Source organism: Pelophylax lessonae (genome assembly GCF_965119305.1).
Source record: "Pelophylax lessonae genome assembly, chromosome: 13".
Taxonomy (NCBI): Eukaryota; Metazoa; Chordata; class Amphibia; order Anura; family Ranidae; genus Pelophylax; species Pelophylax lessonae.
The window spans coordinates 10,475,294-10,494,201 of NC_138780.1; the positions used below are offsets into that span (position 1 = coordinate 10,475,294).

General features: G+C 49.0%; 1 protein-coding gene across 1 annotated transcript in view; it reads right to left on the reverse strand.

The window, feature by feature from the left end:
* Positions 1-7,474: 7,474 nt before the first annotated feature.
* The window catches only part of NCSTN (nicastrin), a 33,602-nt gene continuing 22,168 nt past the window's right edge, over positions 7,475-18,908 (reverse strand). The window contains exons 12-17 of the mRNA XM_082242811.1: positions 17,878-17,980; positions 15,074-15,166; positions 13,637-13,724; positions 11,817-11,989; positions 9,811-10,023; positions 7,475-8,011 (exon numbers count right to left, since the gene is read on the reverse strand). Coding sequence (XP_082098937.1) covers positions 7,889-8,011; positions 9,811-10,023; positions 11,817-11,989; positions 13,637-13,724; positions 15,074-15,166; positions 17,878-17,980 — 793 coding nt within the window. The 3' untranslated portion in view covers positions 7,475-7,888. The remainder of the gene's footprint in view (positions 8,012-9,810; positions 10,024-11,816; positions 11,990-13,636; positions 13,725-15,073; positions 15,167-17,877; positions 17,981-18,908) is intronic.

Below are 18,908 nucleotides of genomic sequence, written 5' to 3' on the forward strand. Positions count from 1 at the left end.
ATAGCTGCTCAGGAAAGGCCAACTCCATGTTAATGGCCAGCCATGTTTTCGGAATTGGATGTCCAACTCCATATTATTTGCCATGGTTTTGGAATTGGATGTCCTAAGAGCTTATATAGGTTTGATGGTCAGGTTTAGGGACCCTGATCTAAGGGGGGGGGGGGGGGGGGGAATCCAATTAAGACCCTGATGTAAGGGGGCACTCTGATAGGGTCCCTGATGTAAGGGGGGAATCTGATGGGGACAATGATGTAAAGGGGGAATGTGATGGGGACCCTTACATAGTTAGGTTGACAAAAGACACATGTCCACCTAGCTAATATAAGGAGGGAATGTGATGGAGACCCTGATGTAAGGGGGCACTCTGATAAGGACCCTGATTATAAGGGGGAAATCTGATGGGGACCCTGATGTAAAGGGGAATGTGACATGTGACCCTGGTGTAAGGGGGTAATGTGATGGGGACCCTGATTGTAAGGGGGGAATCGGAAGGGGACCCTGATGTAAGGGGGGAATCCAATTGAGACCCAGATGTAAGGGGGCACTCTGGTAGGGTCCCTGATGTAAGGGGGCACTCTGATAGGGTCACTGATTGTAAGGGGGGAATCTAATAGGGACCCTGATCTAAAGGGGGAATGTGATGGGGACCCTGGTGTAAAGGGGGAATCTGATGGGGACCCTGGTGTAAAGGGGGAATGTGATGGGGACCCTGGTGTAAAGGGGGAATGTGATGGGGACCCTGGTGTGAAGGGGGGAATGTGATGGAGACCCTGATGTGAAGGGGGAAGCCAACTGAGACCCAGATATAAGGGGGCACTCTGATAGGTTCCCTGATTGTAAGGGAGAATCTAATAGGGACCCTGATCTAAAGGGGGAATGTGATGGGGACCCTGGTGTAAAGGGGGTATGTGATGGGGACCCTGATGTAAAGGGGGAATGTGATGGGGACCCTGATCTAAAGGGGGAATGTGATGGGGACCCTGGTGTACAGGGGGAATGTGATGGGGACCCTGGTGTAAAGGGGGAATGTGATGGGGACCCTGGTGTAAAGGGGGAATGTGATGGGGACCCTGGTGTAAAGGGGGAATGTGATGGGGACCCTGGTGTAAAGGGGGAATGTGATGGGGACCCTGATCTAAAGGGGGAATGTGATGGGGACCCTGATCTAAAGGGGGAATGTGATGGGGACCCTGATCTAAAGGGGGAATGTGATGGGGACCCTGATCTAAAGGGGGAATGTGATGGGGACCCTGGTGTAAAGGGGGAATGTGATGGGGACCCTGGTGTAAAGGGGGAATGTAATGGGGACCCTGATCTAAAGGGGGAATGTGATGGGGACCCTGGTGTAAAGGGGGAATGTGATGGGGACCCTGGTGTAAAGGGGGAATGTAATGGGGACCCTGGTGTGAAGGGGGAATCCAATTGAGACCCAGATATAAGGGGGCACTCTGATAGGTTCCCTGATGCAAGTGGGCGTACTGAAAAGTTTGGAGACCCTCAATTTAAACACCAACTTTTGTCAATATTTGCATTGGAGGGTCAGGGGTGCTGCGCAGGAGGCATGATGAGCTAAGCAATGGCACAGAACATTAGGATGCCTTCCATTCATCACCAGCCTTGCCTAGTATTCCAAGCTGGCAATACAGGTAACTCTTTAGGATAGAATTAGATGTGCATCTAAAATCTACCTCTCCTCTGAAGCATGATCCAAGTTCAGATTGCACTTCAGAGGTGACTGACAGGCAGTGAGGAAGTGATGCAATGCCTGCTCACCACCTGTTCTAACCCTATTTTTGCTGGTTGCAAGGCGTTTGTGGCTCTTGCCTGCATGTGTCCCGTTCAGCGGGCGATCGCAGACTTTGCAGCGGGCGTGAGGCATTGCCACTGCAGCATGTAAACACCCCCCCCCCCCCCCCCCCCGTCGGCTGCCTATTGCATCTTAAGGGGGTGGTAAAAACAAGGCTCAACCACACATTTTTACTGCCCCCCCCCCCCCCCCCTCAACCACACATCTAAATTAAACCCTAATATTTCAGAAGTTCAAGTCAATTTGTTTATCAAATCAGATTTTATTTATTTTAATTCCAAGAAATCAAAAACTAAAAAGACATCCCCAATTTACAGCCGTAAACATGACTCCCAGAGGCATGATGGGACTTGTAGTTCCATACCATGGCTGCTTTGATGCTCTAGGGCAGTGATGGGGAAACTTGGCACCCCCAGATGTTTTGGAACTACATTTCCCATGAAGCTCAACTACCCTGCAGAGTGCATGAGCATCATGGGAAATGTAGTTCCAAAACATCTGGGGGTGCCAAGGTTCCCGATCACTGATCTAGAGAGTCTGTGACCCAGGACTAGAACCCCGCAAGGCCAAACTGAAGCCAGAATTCCTAATCAAGCTACTTGGTTCCTTCCTGGTAGAAAAGATAAATGACTGAAGCTCAGTATGACAGCTTAGGGAAGAGGAGGGCGCAATCTAAGTGTAGTGTAAAACATATTTATTGAAATGAAAGGCAAAAGGCAACTTACATAAACACTGGCTCATCAATAAGTTAGGGCCTGTATTATACTGTATTTAGTCTGGCCCCCCCTGCTGTGTCTTCTTTGCTCTACAGCAGGGGGTGTCAAACTGGATTTCATCGTGGGCCACATCAGCATTATGGTTGTCCTCAAAGGGCCAGTTGCATCTGTAAGACTAGATGTCCAGAGCACCCTAACCCCCCCCTTCTAAAATCAGAGGTCAAAAGCTCCCCCCAACAGGGCTGGGTCAAGGGGTGGACAGGAAGGGCGGCTGCCCTGGGCACTGTGGTATCATGAGAGATATGGGGGGGGTGCCACAAGGAGATTGGGGGGGGGGGGGATTTGTGTCGAGTTGACAGGGGGGATTTGGGGGGCAGCAGGGGGTATGAATTCTTCTAGGAGGGAAAATTTGGGGGTGCTATAAGGAGACTGGGGCTCCTCATGGCAGGAGACTGGGGCTCCCCCCGGCAGGAGACTGGGGCTCCCCCCTGCAGGAGACTGGGGCTCCCCCCCGGCAGGAGACTGGGGCTCCCCCCCGGCAGGAGACTGGGGTTCCCCCCCGGCAGGAGACTGGGGCTCCCCCCTGGCAGGAGACTGGGGCTCCCCCCTGGCAGGAGACTGGTGCTGCTCTCTAAAGAACTGTAAGACTTTGCACACGTTTTATTTCAAGGCACCCGAAATGTATTTAGAAAATGGAGTAGGGCTTTAAAGCATGCGTCTAGTGTTATTAAATCCACAAGGCTGGCATATTGCTTTTACAGCGTCAAAACTTTCTTTTTTCTGGTCTTGGGAAAAGCGGGAGAGATACTATGCAAGGTGCTAGAGAATGATCGACCCTTTATGACCAAATCTAAAAACTAAAATGACCGAGTTCAGGGGCTTCCAGCAAAGAGGCTGACAGCCGTTCTGAGCAACAGGATCATGTGGATGGGCTCAGTGTGTGAGAGGGCTGCCCTCTGCTGGGGGGACATAGAATATCACAACCATATCAACGCCTCCCCCTGGTGGCCGGTCTGTTTCACTTCACTCGGCTTTTAAATTATTTTAGGAGTCGAGGCATTCTAGCATGGCTGTACAGCACACACTAAAGTCAAAGGCTGCTAATGTTTGGGGTCCATGACTTTAAAAGGGTAAGGGAACTTTCCCACAAAGCCCATTTGCCCCCACTTCCCCCCCACAATTGCTATACTCGTCAGATCTCATTCCAAACCCACAGTATTGTTTACATCCCCCTGTCAGCTTCTTGAGCCAAAGCCCGTACCTATGCCATTCCGGCACCTAGACTTTAATAGGGCTGGTAGACGGGGGTGGGTGGTGGTGGTCTGGACCTACTTGAAGGAGTGGATTTTAACAGGGCTGGAAAAAGGGATGGTTGGTGGAGGGTGGGCTAGACCTACTTAGGAGGGGTGGACTTGAATAGGACTGGTAGAAGGGATGGAGGTCTGGAGGGTGGGTTAGATCTACTTAGAGGGTTGGGAAACTCTGTGCCTATGCAATTTGGGCATATAGACTTTAATAGGGATGGTAGACGGAGCTGGGTGATGGTGGTCTAAACCTGCTTGGAGGGGGGAGGCTTCAATAGGGCTGGTAGAAGGTTGGAGGGTGGGCTACACCTACTTAGAAGGGTGGCCTTCAACAGGGCTTATGGAAGGAATGGAGGGGCTAACGTATGGGCTAGACCTACTTGGATGGGTGGACTTCAGCAGGGCTGGTAGAAGGGATGGGGAGCTGGTGGGTAGGCTAGACCTACCTAAAAGGGTGGACTTGAATAGGGATGGTAGAAGGGATGGGGGGCTGGAGGGTGGGTTAAACCTACTTAGAGCATTGGGAAACTAGGTGCCTATGCATTTTGGGCATATAGACTTTAATAGGGCTGGTAGATGGGGCTGGGTGGTGGTAGTCTGGACCTACTTGGAGTGGATTTTAACAGGCCTCGAAGAAGAGATTGGGGGGTGGAGGGTGAGCTAGACCTACTTATCAGGGGTAGACTTTAATAGGGATGGGGGGCTGGAGAGTGGGCTAAACCTACTTAGAAGGGTGAGCTTCAAAAGAGCTGGTAGAAGGGATGGGGGACTGGAGAGCAGGCTAGACCTACTTAGAGGAGTGGACTTCGATAAGGCTGGTAAAAGGGATGGTGGGGGCTGGAGGGTGGGCTAGACCTACTTAGAGGGGTAGACTTCAACAGGGCTGGAGGGTAGGCTAGATCTTTTTAGAGGGGTGGACTTCAGCAGGGCTGGAAGGTAGGCTAGACCTACTTAGAGGGGTGGATTTCAACAGGGCTGGACCTACTTAGAGGGGTGGACTTCAACAGGGCCGGAGGGTGGGCTAGGCCTACTTAGAGGGGTGGACTTCAGCAGGGCTGGAGGGTGGGCTAGACCTACTTAGAGGGCTGGACTTTAGCAGGGCTGGTAGAAGGAACGAGGGCTAGAGGGTGTGCTAGACCTATTTAGGGGGTGAACTTCAACTTGGCTGATAGAAGTGATGGGGGATAAAGGGTGGGCTAGAACCAGCCTTTTTCAACCAGGGTGCCTTGAGGTTTCATCAGGGATGCTTGAGGTTTCATCAGGGGTGCCTTGGCAAAATGCCTAAAAAAATGCCCCAAAATTGTATACCAATCAGGAGATGGATGAAGCCTGCCTGTTAGTTACACAAACCCACAGGTTTTCATTGTGCACCATTACGACCTTCTAGCCGCCGGGGTCCTAATAACCAATGACCCTCCCCTGTCCCTCTCTGTCAGCGCTGGGGGTCACATTAGCTAAATGATGGAGAAATCTGAGGGAAAAGAGAAACATTGGAATACTAGTCAGTACCAGTATGCAAAAGTGTATTGGATTTGGAAGAATAAATCACCTCTAAAGTTGGGTATCGTACATGTGTGGATGTTGATGTATTATGTAAAACATATTAGAATAGGGTGCCCAGAGACTGCCCGTAATTTCAGAGGGTGCCCCCGAGAATGCCCATAATTTCAGAGGGTGCCCCCGGGACTGTCCATAATTTCAGAGGGTGCCCCCGGGACTGTCCATAATTTAAGAGGGTGCCCCCGGGACTGTCCATAATTTAAGAGGGTGCCCCCGGGACTGTCCATAATTTCAGAGGGTGCCCCCGAGACTCTCCGTAATTTCAGAGGGTGCCCCCGAGACTCTCCGTAATTTCAGAGGGTGCCCCCGAGACTATCCGTAATTTCAGAGGGTGCCCCCGAGACTGTCCGTAATTTCAGAGGGTGCCCCCGAGACTGTCCGTAATTTCAGAGGGTGCCCCCGAGACTGTCCGTAATTTCAGAGGGTGCCCCCGAGACTGTCCGTAATTTCAGAGGGTGCCCCCGAGACTGTCCGTAATTTCAGAGGGTGCCCCCGAGACTGTCCGTAATTTCAGAGGGTGCCCCCGAGACTGTCCATAATTTCAGAGGGTGCCCCCGAGACTGTCCGTAATTTCAGAAGGTGCCCCCCGATACTGTCCATAATTTCAGAGGGTGCCCCCCGATACTGTCCATAATTTCAGAGGGTGCCCCCGAGACTGTCCATAATTTCAGAGGGTGCCCCCGAGACTGTCCATAATTTCAGAGGGTGCCCCCAAGACTGTCCGTAATTTCAGAGGGTGCCCCCGAGACTATCCGTAATTTCAGAGGGTGCCCCCGAGACTATCCGTAATTTCAGAGGGTGCCCCCGAGACTATCCGTAATTTCAGAGGGTGCCCCCGAGACTATCCGTAATTTCAGAGGGTGCCCCCGAGACTGTCCGTAATTTCAGAGGGTGCCCCCAAGACTGTCCGTAATTTCAGAGGGTGACCCCAAGACTGTCCGTAATTTCAGAGGGTGCCCCCGAGACTGTCCGTAATTTCAGAGGGTGCCCCCGAGACTGTCCGTAATTTCAGAGGGTGCCCCCGAGACTGTCCGTAATTTCAGAGGGTGCCCCCGAGACTGTCCGTAATTTCAGAGGGTGCCCCCGAGACTGTCCGTAATTTCAGAGGGTGCCCCCGAGACTGTCCGTAATTTCAGAGGGTGCCCCCAAGACTGTCCGTAATTTCAGAGGGTGCCCCCCCCCCCTCCGAGACTATCTGTAATTTCAGAGGGTGCCCCCGAGACTGTCCGTAATTTCAGAGGGTGACCCCAAGACTGTCCGTAATTTCAGAGGGTGCCCCCGAGACTGTCCGTAATTTCAGAGGGTGCCCCCGAGACTGTCCGTAATTTCAGAGGGTGCCCCCGAGACTGTCCGTAATTTCAGAGGGTGCCCCCGAGACTGTCCGTAATTTCAGAGGGTGCCCCCGAGACTGTCCGTAATTTCAGAGGGTGCCCCCGAGACTGTCCGTAATTTCAGAGGGTGCCCCCGAGACTGTCCGTAATTTCAGAGGGTGCCCCCGAGACTGTCCGTAATTTCAGAGGGTGCCCCCAAGACTGTCCGTAATTTCAGAGGGTGCCTTGGGATTGGCCATAATTTCAGAGGGTGCCTTGGGATTGGCCATAATTTCAGAGGGTGCCTTGGGATTGGCCATAATTTCAGAGGGTGCCTTGGGATTGGCCATAATTTCAGAGGGTGCCTTGGGATTGGCCATAATTTCAGAGGGTGCCTTGGGATTGGCCATAATTTTAAAGGTTGCCTTGACTGAAGAAAGGTTGAGAAGCACTGGGCTAAACCTACCTAGGAGGAGTGGAGGGAACTCCATTTGAATGGTCATAGTTTTGGAACGGAGTGTCCAATAAGCCCATATAGCTTACCTTTGATCCTATATTGAGTTTCAGTTGTCACCTGCATAGAAACAGGGGGGAATCTCCTGGTGACTACTGCCAAAAAAGTACACTTTCCTTCAGGTCAGTGAGACTCCCACTCACTTCCTGCTGTGTCACCAGGACAGGAAGTCAGGGGAAATCTCCTCAGATGGGACACAGACTGCAATATAAAATCAGAGAGGGGTTTTATACCTTCCCTGCTCTAATCAAAAGGAGAAAAAGTTTTGGCTGGAGTTTCACTTTAATTTGGCAGAAAAACAAAAAAAAAAAAAATGCAATTATAGGACAAGCAAGTTATTTTGGGGTTTGGTATTAGAGTTCAGCTAATTAAAAAAAAAAATTGGGCCTATCGTCATTGGTTTTGAAAAATCAAAGCCCATATTTGGTCCCATCATTCTACAACTCCATCGTGTTCCCCTCCCCGGGTCCTCCAGCAGTGCGCACCGGGGGGGGGAGGGGGGGGATTATGCTTGCTCATCTACGTCACTTAATTTTCAAAAAAAAAACCTCAAAAAAGTCCAAAGTTAAAGTCCGTCCAGTGTGGCTCTTTAGATAAAAAGCAGCACGGGCATCGCTACCCAACCAGTGCAAGAGGCAGAGCGCGGTCCTCCCTTCCATCGGGGGGCAGCACAGTCTCTAGTAGGCCACGGATCCATCGTCTTCTGTGCTTGTGAACAAAATGTCCGACTTGGCGTTGATGAAGTAGGTGCCAACGAAGGAGAGGACGAGGACGGCAATGCCAGTGATCAGCGTAATTACCTGCAGGGAAAAACAAGGGAGATCTCAGAGGCCGATGCAAAGTAGATTCAAGAGTTAAAAGGGAACTCCGGGCAAACTGCCAACATGCTTTAGGATTTAATTATGCCGAACGCACCTCTGCTAGTTGGTAATACCCATCTATTACTTCCTGGGTCAGCTCTCTACTTACTAGACAGGGGTGAAGATGCCGATTCACTGCCCAATGAAGAGTCAGGAGGCGGAGAGGTGACACAGGAAGAAAAAATGGCCGATCCGATCACCTATCTGGCCATGCAGGTCATCTCTTAGTGGACTGTTTAACCACCTCCCACCCGCGGTATAGTCGAAAGACGCGCATCGGCACGGATCTGTGATCATTGTGTACTATGGACACAGCTGATCACAGATCGGGGTAAAGAGCCAATCACATTGGCTCTTTACCATGTGGCCAGCTGTGTCCAATCACAGCTGATCACAGTGTACAGTATTTGCAGGTTATCGGCATTCCTCTCCTCACGCTGACAACACGCGAGAAGAGACGATAACCGGCAAATCCACACAGGGGACATCTATACTGATAATCAGGACACTGATGATCAGTGCCCTGATTATCAGTGCAGACCCAACAGTGCCCATCAGTAGTGCCAATCAGTGATGCCTGCTAGTGGCCGTCAGTGGCGCCTGTCAGTGGCCATCAGTGATGCCTGTCAGTGGCCATCAGTGATGCCTGTCAGTGGCCATCAGTGGCCATCAGTGATGCCCGTCAGTGGCCATCAGTGATGCCCGTCAGTGGCCATCAGTGATGCCCGTCAGTGGCCATCAGTGATGCCCCTCAGTGGCCATCAGTGATGCCCCTCAGTGGCCATCAGTGATGCCCCTCAGTGGCCATCAGTGATGCCCCTCAGTGGCCATCAGTGATGCCCCTCAGTGGCCATCAGTGATGCCCCTCAGTGGCCATCAGTGATGCCCCTCAGTGGCCATCAGTGATGCCCCTCAGTGGCCATCAGTGATGCCCGTCTGTGGCCATCAGTGATGCCCGTCTGTGGCCATCAGTGATGCCCGTCTGTGGCCATCAGTGATGCCCGTCTGTGGCCATCAGTGATGCCTGTCTGTGGCCATCAGTGATGCCTGTCTGTGCCACATATTAGTGCCTCCTCACTAGTGCCTATCAGTGCAGCCTCAGAAGTGACGCCTATCAGTGCCTCCTCAGTGTAGCCTACCACTGCAGCCTATCGGAGCCCATCACTACTGCAGCCTATCGGAGCCCATCACTACTGCAGCCTATCGGAGCCCATCACTACTGCAGCCTATCGGAGCCCATCACTACTGCAGCCTATCGGTGCCCATCACTACTGCAGCCTATCGGTGCCCATCACTACTGCAGCCTATCAGGGCACATCACTGCAGCCTCTTCAGTGCACATCAGTGAAGGAGAAAATTACTTATTTAGAAAATTTTATAACAGAAACTAAGAAAATACTTTTTTTTTTTTTTTTAATTTCGGTCTTTTTTCATTTGTTTAGTAAAAAATAAAAAACCCCCCAGTGGTGATTAAATACCACCGAAAGAAATCTCTATCTGTCTCAAAGGATAAACATTTCATTTGGGTACAGTGTTACATGACTACGCCATAGTCATTCAAAGTGTGACAGAGCTGAAACTGAAAATTGGCCTGGGCAGGAAGGGGGTAAAAGTGTCTTGAAGGCAAGTGGTTAAAAATGAAAGCAGATCTGCAGTCGGCAGGACACCGCAATGTTCCTTCTTTAAAGTCCGGATGCAATCAGATATTTCTGAATAATAAGTAATGACAAAAATCTCACCTCCAGCTCCTGACTGGGGACGAGGAATATTCGCGCTCGTATTTCCTTCCATCGGCTTTCCGTCCACGTGGAGTACTCTGTGGAGCCCCACTCGTTCAATTCGAAGGCGGGAGACTCAGCAAAGTGCGTGCGCTTCGTACTTCTGACGCAATACGGCTCCCTGGAGGTGCTATTGTCTTTAAGAGGGCCCTGGACCCAGACATAGTCATACAGCTGATGATGAAAGAGAGGAAACTGTAAGAATACACGTTAAAGAAGCACTCCAGTCTGACCGCTAAGATGCCAAGACTTTCCACCCTGACCTCTAATCTCTGAAATACGCTGCTGTTAGCAAACGTGACAATACTGAGGATTTAAAAGTAGGTGGGAAGTTAAGCAAAACGTATCAAATATTCTTCTAAAATGATCAAAACAATTTCTCTTTTCCTCTGGGCTGCCCTGTCCTCTTCCTGCTGCTGAACGTCACTGCAGGGCTGCCCTGTCCTCTTCCTACTGCTGAACGTCACTGCAGGGCTGCCCTGTCATCCTCCTGCTGCTGAACGTCACTGCAGGGCTGCCCTGTCCTCTTCCTGCTGCTGAACGTCACTGTAGGGCTGCCCTGTCCTCCTCCTGCTGAACGTCACTGCAGGGCTGCCCTGTCCTCCTCCTGATGCTGAACGTCACTGCAGGGCTGCCCTGTCCTCTTCCTGCTGCTGAACGTCACTGCAGGGCTGCCCAGTCCTCCTCCTGCTGTTGAACCTCACTGCAGGGCTGCCCTGTCCTCTTCCTGCTGCTGAACCTCACTGCAGGGCTGCCCTGTCCTCTTCCTGCTGCTGAACCTCACTGCAGGGCTGCCCTGTCCTCCTCCTGCTGCTGAACGTCACTGCAGGGTTGCCCTGTCCTCTTCCTGCTGCTGAACCTCACTGCAGGGCTGCCCTGTCCTCCTCCTGCTGCTGAAAGTCACTGCAGGGTTGCCCTGTCCTCCTCCTGCTGCTGAACGTCACTGCAGGGTTGCCCTGTCCTCCTTCTGCTGCTGAACGTCACTGCAGGGCTGCCCTGTCCTCCTCCTGCTGCTGAACGTCACTGTAGGGCTGCCCTGCACTCTTCCTGTTTCAGAACCTCACTGTAGGGCTCCTCTGTACTGTTTCTGCTGCTGAACCTCACTGTAGGGCTGCCCTGTCCTCTTCCTGCTGCTGAATATCACTGTAGGAATGCCCTGTCCTCTTCCTGCTGCTGAACATCACTGAAGGGCTGCCCTGTATTCTTCCTGCTGCTGAACGTCACTGTAGGTCTGCCCTGTCCTCTTCCTGCTGCTGAACATCACTGAAGGGCTGCCCTGTATTCTTCCTGCTGCTGAACGTCACTGTAGGTCTGCCCTGTCCTCTTCCTGCTGCTGAACATCACTGCAGGGCTGCCCTGTATTCTTCCTGCTGCAAAACATCACTGTAGGGCCGCCCTGTATTCTTCCTGCTGCTGAACCTCACTGTAGGTCTGCCCTGTATACTCTTCCTGTTGCTGAACCTCACTGTAGGGCTGCCCTGTACTGTTTCTGCTGATGGATCCTGTGACTGATCAGACTCTACCCCATTCACAGATGGTGTTACAGGCAAAGGAGTACAGGAGTAATCAGTGAAAATACTTCATTAGAGGGGGGGGGGGGGGGGGGGCGTATCTCCATCAGATCATCTTTAGCGTAGCTGAGCCCAGAAACCCAAAACTATTACCCCCCCACAGCACCAGAAGTTCAGCAGCAGGAAGAGGACGGGGCAGCCCTGCAGTGAAGACTTCTACAGAACGCAGCAGCCTGCACATCATTAGAAATACTTCCTTACAGGTAAGTATTGTTACTAAAGCTGCAGGGGAAAAAAATTGCTTTTTATCTTAACTTCAGCTGTAACTCCAGGGTTATACTGCCACCTACAGGAGGATTAAACACTGGCACGCAAACAAAATCTGTACGCAGCCCATTTGTGATATCATCCATCCTATTACGCTCCGATTGAGCAGGGGACCTGTTCACAACTTGCCTCTTTCTTGGCATCTGTGGCCTTGTCCGGGTTCTGGCACTCCTCTTTGGTAAGGTTCACCACCGTGCCGGTGAGATTGGCGAGGACAGCCAGTAGGAGGCGGGTCGGATTGTTTGGCGTCGGCTTGCTGCCCATTGAAGAGGCCGTCACGTAATACTGAGGCTGCTTGTCCTCTGGAAGGAAAAAGGTGATCATTTGGTGCAAAAGGACACAGAATAAAGGAAAGCTGTCACCGGTGCCAATGTGTAACAAAAGACAAATCAGCGCAACCAATCAAAAAAAAAAAAAAAAAAAATTATATTATATATAATTTACGTGTATTCTATAGGTCTCTGGCTGCTCTCAATACAAACGTGTTTTCAACACACATAAATAACAATAGATCACAAGAAACAGTGCTGGGCCAGATCTTTGCAATAATCAATAAAGTTGTGCAAAATAAGATAAAGAAAAAAAAATCATAAATAGTGTAAGTGAAACATATAGGTAAAGGGCACTATAGATTGTCCATAGATCATAAGAGTAGAATCAGACTTGATTCGGGAAGGATGCAGGAAGTAGAAGGAAGCCGAACCTGCTAAAGGAATAATCTATCCTCCATTTTGTTCTTTCAACTCCATCTTATTACTAAAACCCTAGACTCAGCTTAATTAAAAAGCCTATCTAAGTAAATGTCCTTTAAAGTCTCCAGGATGTTACGCTTTGTGGTCAAACTGACCCTTAGAGCAAGTCTGTTTGAAGTAACTAATTATACCTTATCTTAACCCTTAGAACAAGTCTAATGTAATGCCAATTATAATTATGCCTTATTTTAATTAGCTCATATGTAAGTACGTGACTGGAAGCACGTAATGGTAAATTGCTATTCTTGTATCAATTCTATGTATAATCTCCTGGAAAGGGACTTTCCCTTTTACTTTCTCTATAAAAAGTTCTTCATTGTTTTAATAAAGCCGAGCATTCTGTGACATCGTACCTGCTGTATCATTGAGTGCTCCCAGATATCTGAAGGAACTTTGATGCCTAGGGCCATGCGAGTCTGAATTATTGCCAACACCTGCAAGTGTCTTTCTTAACAAAAATCAGCAGGTAAGGTTCTTCTGATGAACGGCCAATGGGAAGGACAGTTTTTTTTTTTTTCCCCCCTCGACAAAAGTGGGGTGATACTTTAAAGCGGAGTTCCGGGCAGAGAAACGTTTTTTTCCTGAACATACCCCCGGGACAGTCAGGGCTAGCACATTCCACAATGGCTAGCCTCTGATCTGTCCCGGTTCGCACTTACCTTTTAGAAGAAATACTTACTTAGAAATTTTCTTCCACAGCGTTTCCATCTCGGTTATGGGCAGCTGAACCTGGCGCGGTCCTCTTCTCTGTCTTCTTCCGCGTCTTCGTGTCCCAGAATGCACTGCACCGGCCCCTCTCGTCACTTCCGGTGCGGCGCCGCATTCCTAAACAGCTTCTGGGCATGCCCAGAAGCTGTTTAGCAGGGGAATGCGGCGTCGCCCGGAAATGACGAGCGGGGCCGGTGCGGCGCATTGATTCCTGGGAGCGATGACGTTTAGCTCCCAGGAATCATCGCGAGGCAGGAAGTGACGGGGTGAGCCTCGGCGCTGGAGGAGGAAGCTGTCATAGGTGAGTATTTACGATCTTCAATAAAAAGGCGAGTAAACAAAAAAAAATAAATAACTATCCAATTCCTTTTCAGGTGCGGCACAAAAAAAAAAAAAAAAATCTTTTTTGTGCCCGGAACTCCGCTTTAAGCAGCGTATTTAGCCTTTGTCTGCAGTTCAGCTTCAGTGAGCAAAGCATACTGGTCTTACCCAAAGCGTCTTTCCAATCCGGCCTCATAATGGACTGGAACCAGCTGTTATTGGACCTCACTAGGAACCCATACAGCATCCGAGTCACCTGTAGGAATACAGAGAATGAGCAAAACAAGCCATCTATGGGGACACCTCTACGTCTATGGCATAAGATACATTTTCCCAACCTGCATAGAGTGGAGAGTGCGGCCATATATACAACAGATATATGAGTGGATGAACAGTGGTTGTAAACAAATGAACAAAGCATATCATTCTATAGTGTGAACTCAACCCAATGCACCTAGTGCAATTTCTGTCTGCTCCCTCATTCCTCTGCTATCTGCATGAGTCACTTCTGACCGTCTACACCAGTGGTCTCCAAACTGCGGCCTGGAGGCCAGATGCAGCCCTGTACTTGTTTTTATCTGGCCCTTGGTTTACTATTCCTGCCACTGACACCAATGATGGGGCACTATTCCTCCCACTGACTCCAATGATGGGGCACTATTCCTCTCACTGACTCCAATGATGGGGCACTATTCCTCCCACTGACTCCAATGATGGGGCACTATTCCTCTCACTGACTCCAATGATGGGGCACTATTCCTCTCACTGACTCCAATGATGGGGCACTATTCCTCCCACTGATACAAATGATGGGGCACTATTCCTTCCACTGACACCAATGATGGGGCACTATTCCTCCCACTGATACAAATGATGGGGCACTATTCCTTCCACTGACACCAATGATGGGACACTATTCCTCCCACTGACACCAATGATGTGGCACTATTCCTCCCACTGATACCAATGATGGGGCATTATTCCTCCCACTGACACCAATGATGGGGGCACTATTCCTCCCACTGACACCAATGATGGTCACTATTCCCCCCAACTGATACCAATGATGGGGCACTATTCCTCCCACTGACACCAATGATGGGACACTATTCCTCCCACTGACACCAATGATGGGGGCACTATTCCTCCCACTGACACCAATGATGGGGGCACTATTCCTCCCACTGACACCAATGATGGTCACTATTTCCCCCCAACTGATACCAATGATGGGGCACTATTCCTCCCACTGACACCAATGATGGGGCTCTATTCCTCCCACTGACACCAATGATGGGGCACTATTTCTCCCACTGACACCAATGATGGGGCACTATTCCTCCCACTAACACCAACAATAGGGATCTATTCCTCGAACTAACACTAATATTGGGGCACTATTCCCCCCACTGACACCAACAATGGGGCACTATTCATCCCATTGAGACGCCCAACTAGACTGCCGGTGTCCTCTCTGTATGAGCTTCTGAGGTGCCCAACTGGACTGCAACATGGTGCAGCTAAGACACCAGATAAGAAGCTCCCCAAAGCAGCAGCCCAGGAGGTACCTCTACTGGATATATGGCAGATAATGTAATATGTTACCGTGTGGGGATCCGCCTTAATGTCTACGGTGTCGTTTCCTCCTGCTAGTTGGTATAAAGTTCTGGCCAGCAAGGTGGCAACTTCTGATAGGGCCTGTAAGAAAGAAAGTTATCTGAATTACAAGCGGGAAAAGTTACCAGTGTAAAGAGAAGAAGTCAAGAGAGAAATTTGGGAACCGTCATTGCTGACCTTGCAGGTGCAAGCAACATCCCTGACAAGTTTCATTCATTATACGGGTAGTGATCTCTAATAAGCAAGCAGCCAATAATTCTCAGGACATCTTTTGGGAACAAACTTATTCCAGGTCAGGTCATGTTGTAAAATTACAACATCTTTGGGCTATGCACCCTTAAAATTAACAATCGTTGCCATATGTATACCTTACTGGTCCTTTAAGAGCAGAGGATATACATTTAAAAAAAAAATACTATATATATTACACACACATATATATATATATATATATAAAAATATAATTTAAATATAATATATATATATATATATAATTTAAATATATATATATATATATATATAAAATATATATATCTTTTAATTATATTCTCTGCTCTTAAAGAACCAGTAAGGTATACATATGGCAACTGCCGTTAATTTTACGGGTGCATAGCCCAAAGATTATATATTATATATTCCTTCGATGTGATGTGGTGGCTGAAATTTTTTTTTTTTTCAATCTTTTCTTTATTTTTATATTTTTTAAATTTTTATTTATTTTTATAGTTATTTTTCTTCTTTATTTTCCCCTAAACACTTCCTGTCCTAGGGTGACAACGTTCACTCACTGCACTGTATCTATGGAAGAGCAGTGTTGTCACCCTAGGACAGCAAGTATGTTAAGACAACTGAACACCTCCCGTTCTTTTTATTCTTTTCTTTCCATCACATAGGTGTTCTGTAGTCCACAAAGACTTTTCAGGTATTTCTCCCTTTTTTTTTTCCCCTGGCAATCCTGCCTGTAACACAATTCCTGTCCTACAGGGACAACCCTCACTGCCCTATGTCTACTTTGGCACAGGATGTGGGATAGGACTGCAAAATGCCTCCCCCTCTCCATAACATAGTGGGCAGGTGTTCTGTAGTCCTCAGATGAGAATCGGGCAGAGTTGATAACACTCAGATAGCACAGGACAGCACTGGATTTATGACATGGAATTTTTTTTTTTTTTCACATTTTACTAAAAATTAGAGCCCGCAGAATCTGGTGCAGCTGTGCATGCTAGTCAATCAACTTCTAACTTCAGCTTCTTCAATTAGGCTTTGACAATAAAACCTGGAAGCTGATTGGTTTCTATGCAGAGCTGCACCAGATTTTGCACTCTCCAGTTTTAGTAAATCTCCCACATTGAGTAGATATAACTAAACACTTTCGATCTATGAAAGAAACTCATTTTTTTGTTTTGTTTTTGTAAGAGGGATTAAAAACCACCAATTTTGTAGTGCCATCTGTGTCCTCATTGGAGGGATTTATCCAAATCTTTTGTTCAGGTGTCTCTGCTTCCCAGGACAGAAAGTGGGGGAAATGCTCTACACCAGTTTCAAGAGTTACCGTATATACTCGAGTATAAGCCGAGTTTTTCATGCTGAAAGTGCCCCCCTCGGCTTATACTCGATTCACTGGCTTCACTGCGTTTTTAAAAATGGCGCCGTTCGGCGCCGATGTGTCACTGCGCATGTGTGGCATGCCCGGGAATAGCCGAACGTGTTCGGGTTTTCCCGAGCATCGGCGGCGCATTTGCTATATATACGTAGTATTGGCGCCAGGCGGCGCGATTTTTAAATCGAAAGCGGCTAACCGACAGGTAAGTGAGACTCCTCCGCAGCCCCTGCATTTCCTCATGCAGTGCTGCGGGCATGGTACAGGACATTCTCCTGTACCATGCCCGCAGCACTGCATCTCCTGTGCCATGCCTGTACATACTGTGCCATGCCTGTACATACTGTGCCATGCCTGTACATACTGTGCCATGCCTATACCTACTGTGCCATGCCTATACCTACTGTGCCATGCCTATACCTACTGTGCCATGCCTGTACATACTGTGCCATGCCTGTACATACTGTGCCATGCCTGTACATACTGTGCCATGCCTGTACATACTGTGCCATGCCTGTACATACTGTGCCATGCCTATACCATCACCTGTGCCATGCCTATACCATCTCCTGTACCATGACCTGTGACATTGCCTGTACCATCACCTGTGACATGCCTGTACCATCACCTGTGACATGCCTGTATCATCACCTGTGACATGCCTGTACCATCACCTGTGACATGCCTGTATCATCACCTGTGACATGCCTGTACCATCACCTGTGACATGCCTGTACCATCACCTGTGACATGCCTGTACCATCACCTGTGCCCTGACCTGTGCCATGCCCTTACCATCACCTGTGCAATGCCTATACTATGACCTGCGCCATCTTGTGTACCATGCCCGCAGCCCCTGTTTTGAGACTTGTAGTGGTCCAGTAGCTGCTGCATTTCCCCCCCTAGGTTTATACTCGAGTCAATAAGTTTTCCCACTTTTGTGTGGTAAAATTAGGGGTCTCGGCTTATATTCGGGTCGGCTTATACTCGAGTATATACGGTACATCCTTTTATTGCCATCTGTGTCCCCAGGACAAGAAGTGGGGGTGAACCGCACTAGCGGTGGTTGAGACAACATGAAAATAGAATAGGGCTCCATTCAAAACCAGAAATAAAGGATTAGGTTGGAATCACGCTTAAAGTGAAATTCAGTTTTCTTCGTGACGGGTTCCCTTGGAGTATCATTTCTCACCTGGGCTGTTTCCGTAACATACTCCATGGCTTCGTCCTGGGACAGTCCGCTGGGGTAGTCCATCTTGATTGTCTCTGCCATGTCAAACATGCTGTTATAGTACCTGAGAAGAGAAAGCACGCTTCAATAATGAGCAGCTTTATTGTTGCCCCCTCCCTTGTATAGAGTTGAAAAAAAAAAAGGTTTAGAAGCTGTATTCTCCCTCTGAAGGCACCAGCACTGCCCCCCACGTCCTCCACCCATGGTCCAACAATGAGATCAACACACACCTTAGACTGATGGCCAGAAGGAAAAGCAACCTCTTAGATTGGTGGCCAGTGGGAGTGATGCCCCCTTCAAAGAGAGATCAATGGGAGAGGTCTAGAGTAACAAAGGAAGTGCTACAAGAAGAGGTTATTGGGAGAGGTCTAGAGTAGCAAAGGAAGTGCTACAGGAAGAGGTCAATAGGAGAGGTCTAGCGTAACAAAGGAAGTTGTACAAGAAGAGGTCAATGGGAGAGGTCTAGAGTAACAAACGAAGTTCTACAAGAGGAGGTCAATGGGAGAGGTCAAGAGGAACAAAGGAAGTGCTACAAGAAGAGGTCAATGGGAGAGGTCTAGAGTAACAAAGGAAGTGCTACGAGAAGAGGTCAATGGGAGAAGTCTAGAGTAACAAAGGAAGTGCTACAAGAAGAGGTCAATGGGAGAGGTCTAGAGTAACAAAGGAAGTGCTACGAGAAGAGGTCAATGGGAGAAGTCTAGAGTAACAAAGGAAGTGCTACAAGAAGAGGTCAATGGGAGAGGTCTAGAGAAACAAAGAAGTGCTACAAGAAGAGGTCAATGGGAGAGGTCTAGAGTAACAAAGGAAGTGCTACAGGAAGAGGTCAATAGGAGAGGTCTAAAGTAGCAAAGGAAGTGCTACAAGAAGAGGTCAATGGGAGAGGTCTAGAGTAGCAAAGGAAGTGCTACAGGAAGAGGTCAATGGGAGAGGTCTAGAGTAGCAAAGGAAGTGCTACAGGAAGAGGTCAATAGGAGAGGTCTAAAGTAGCAAAG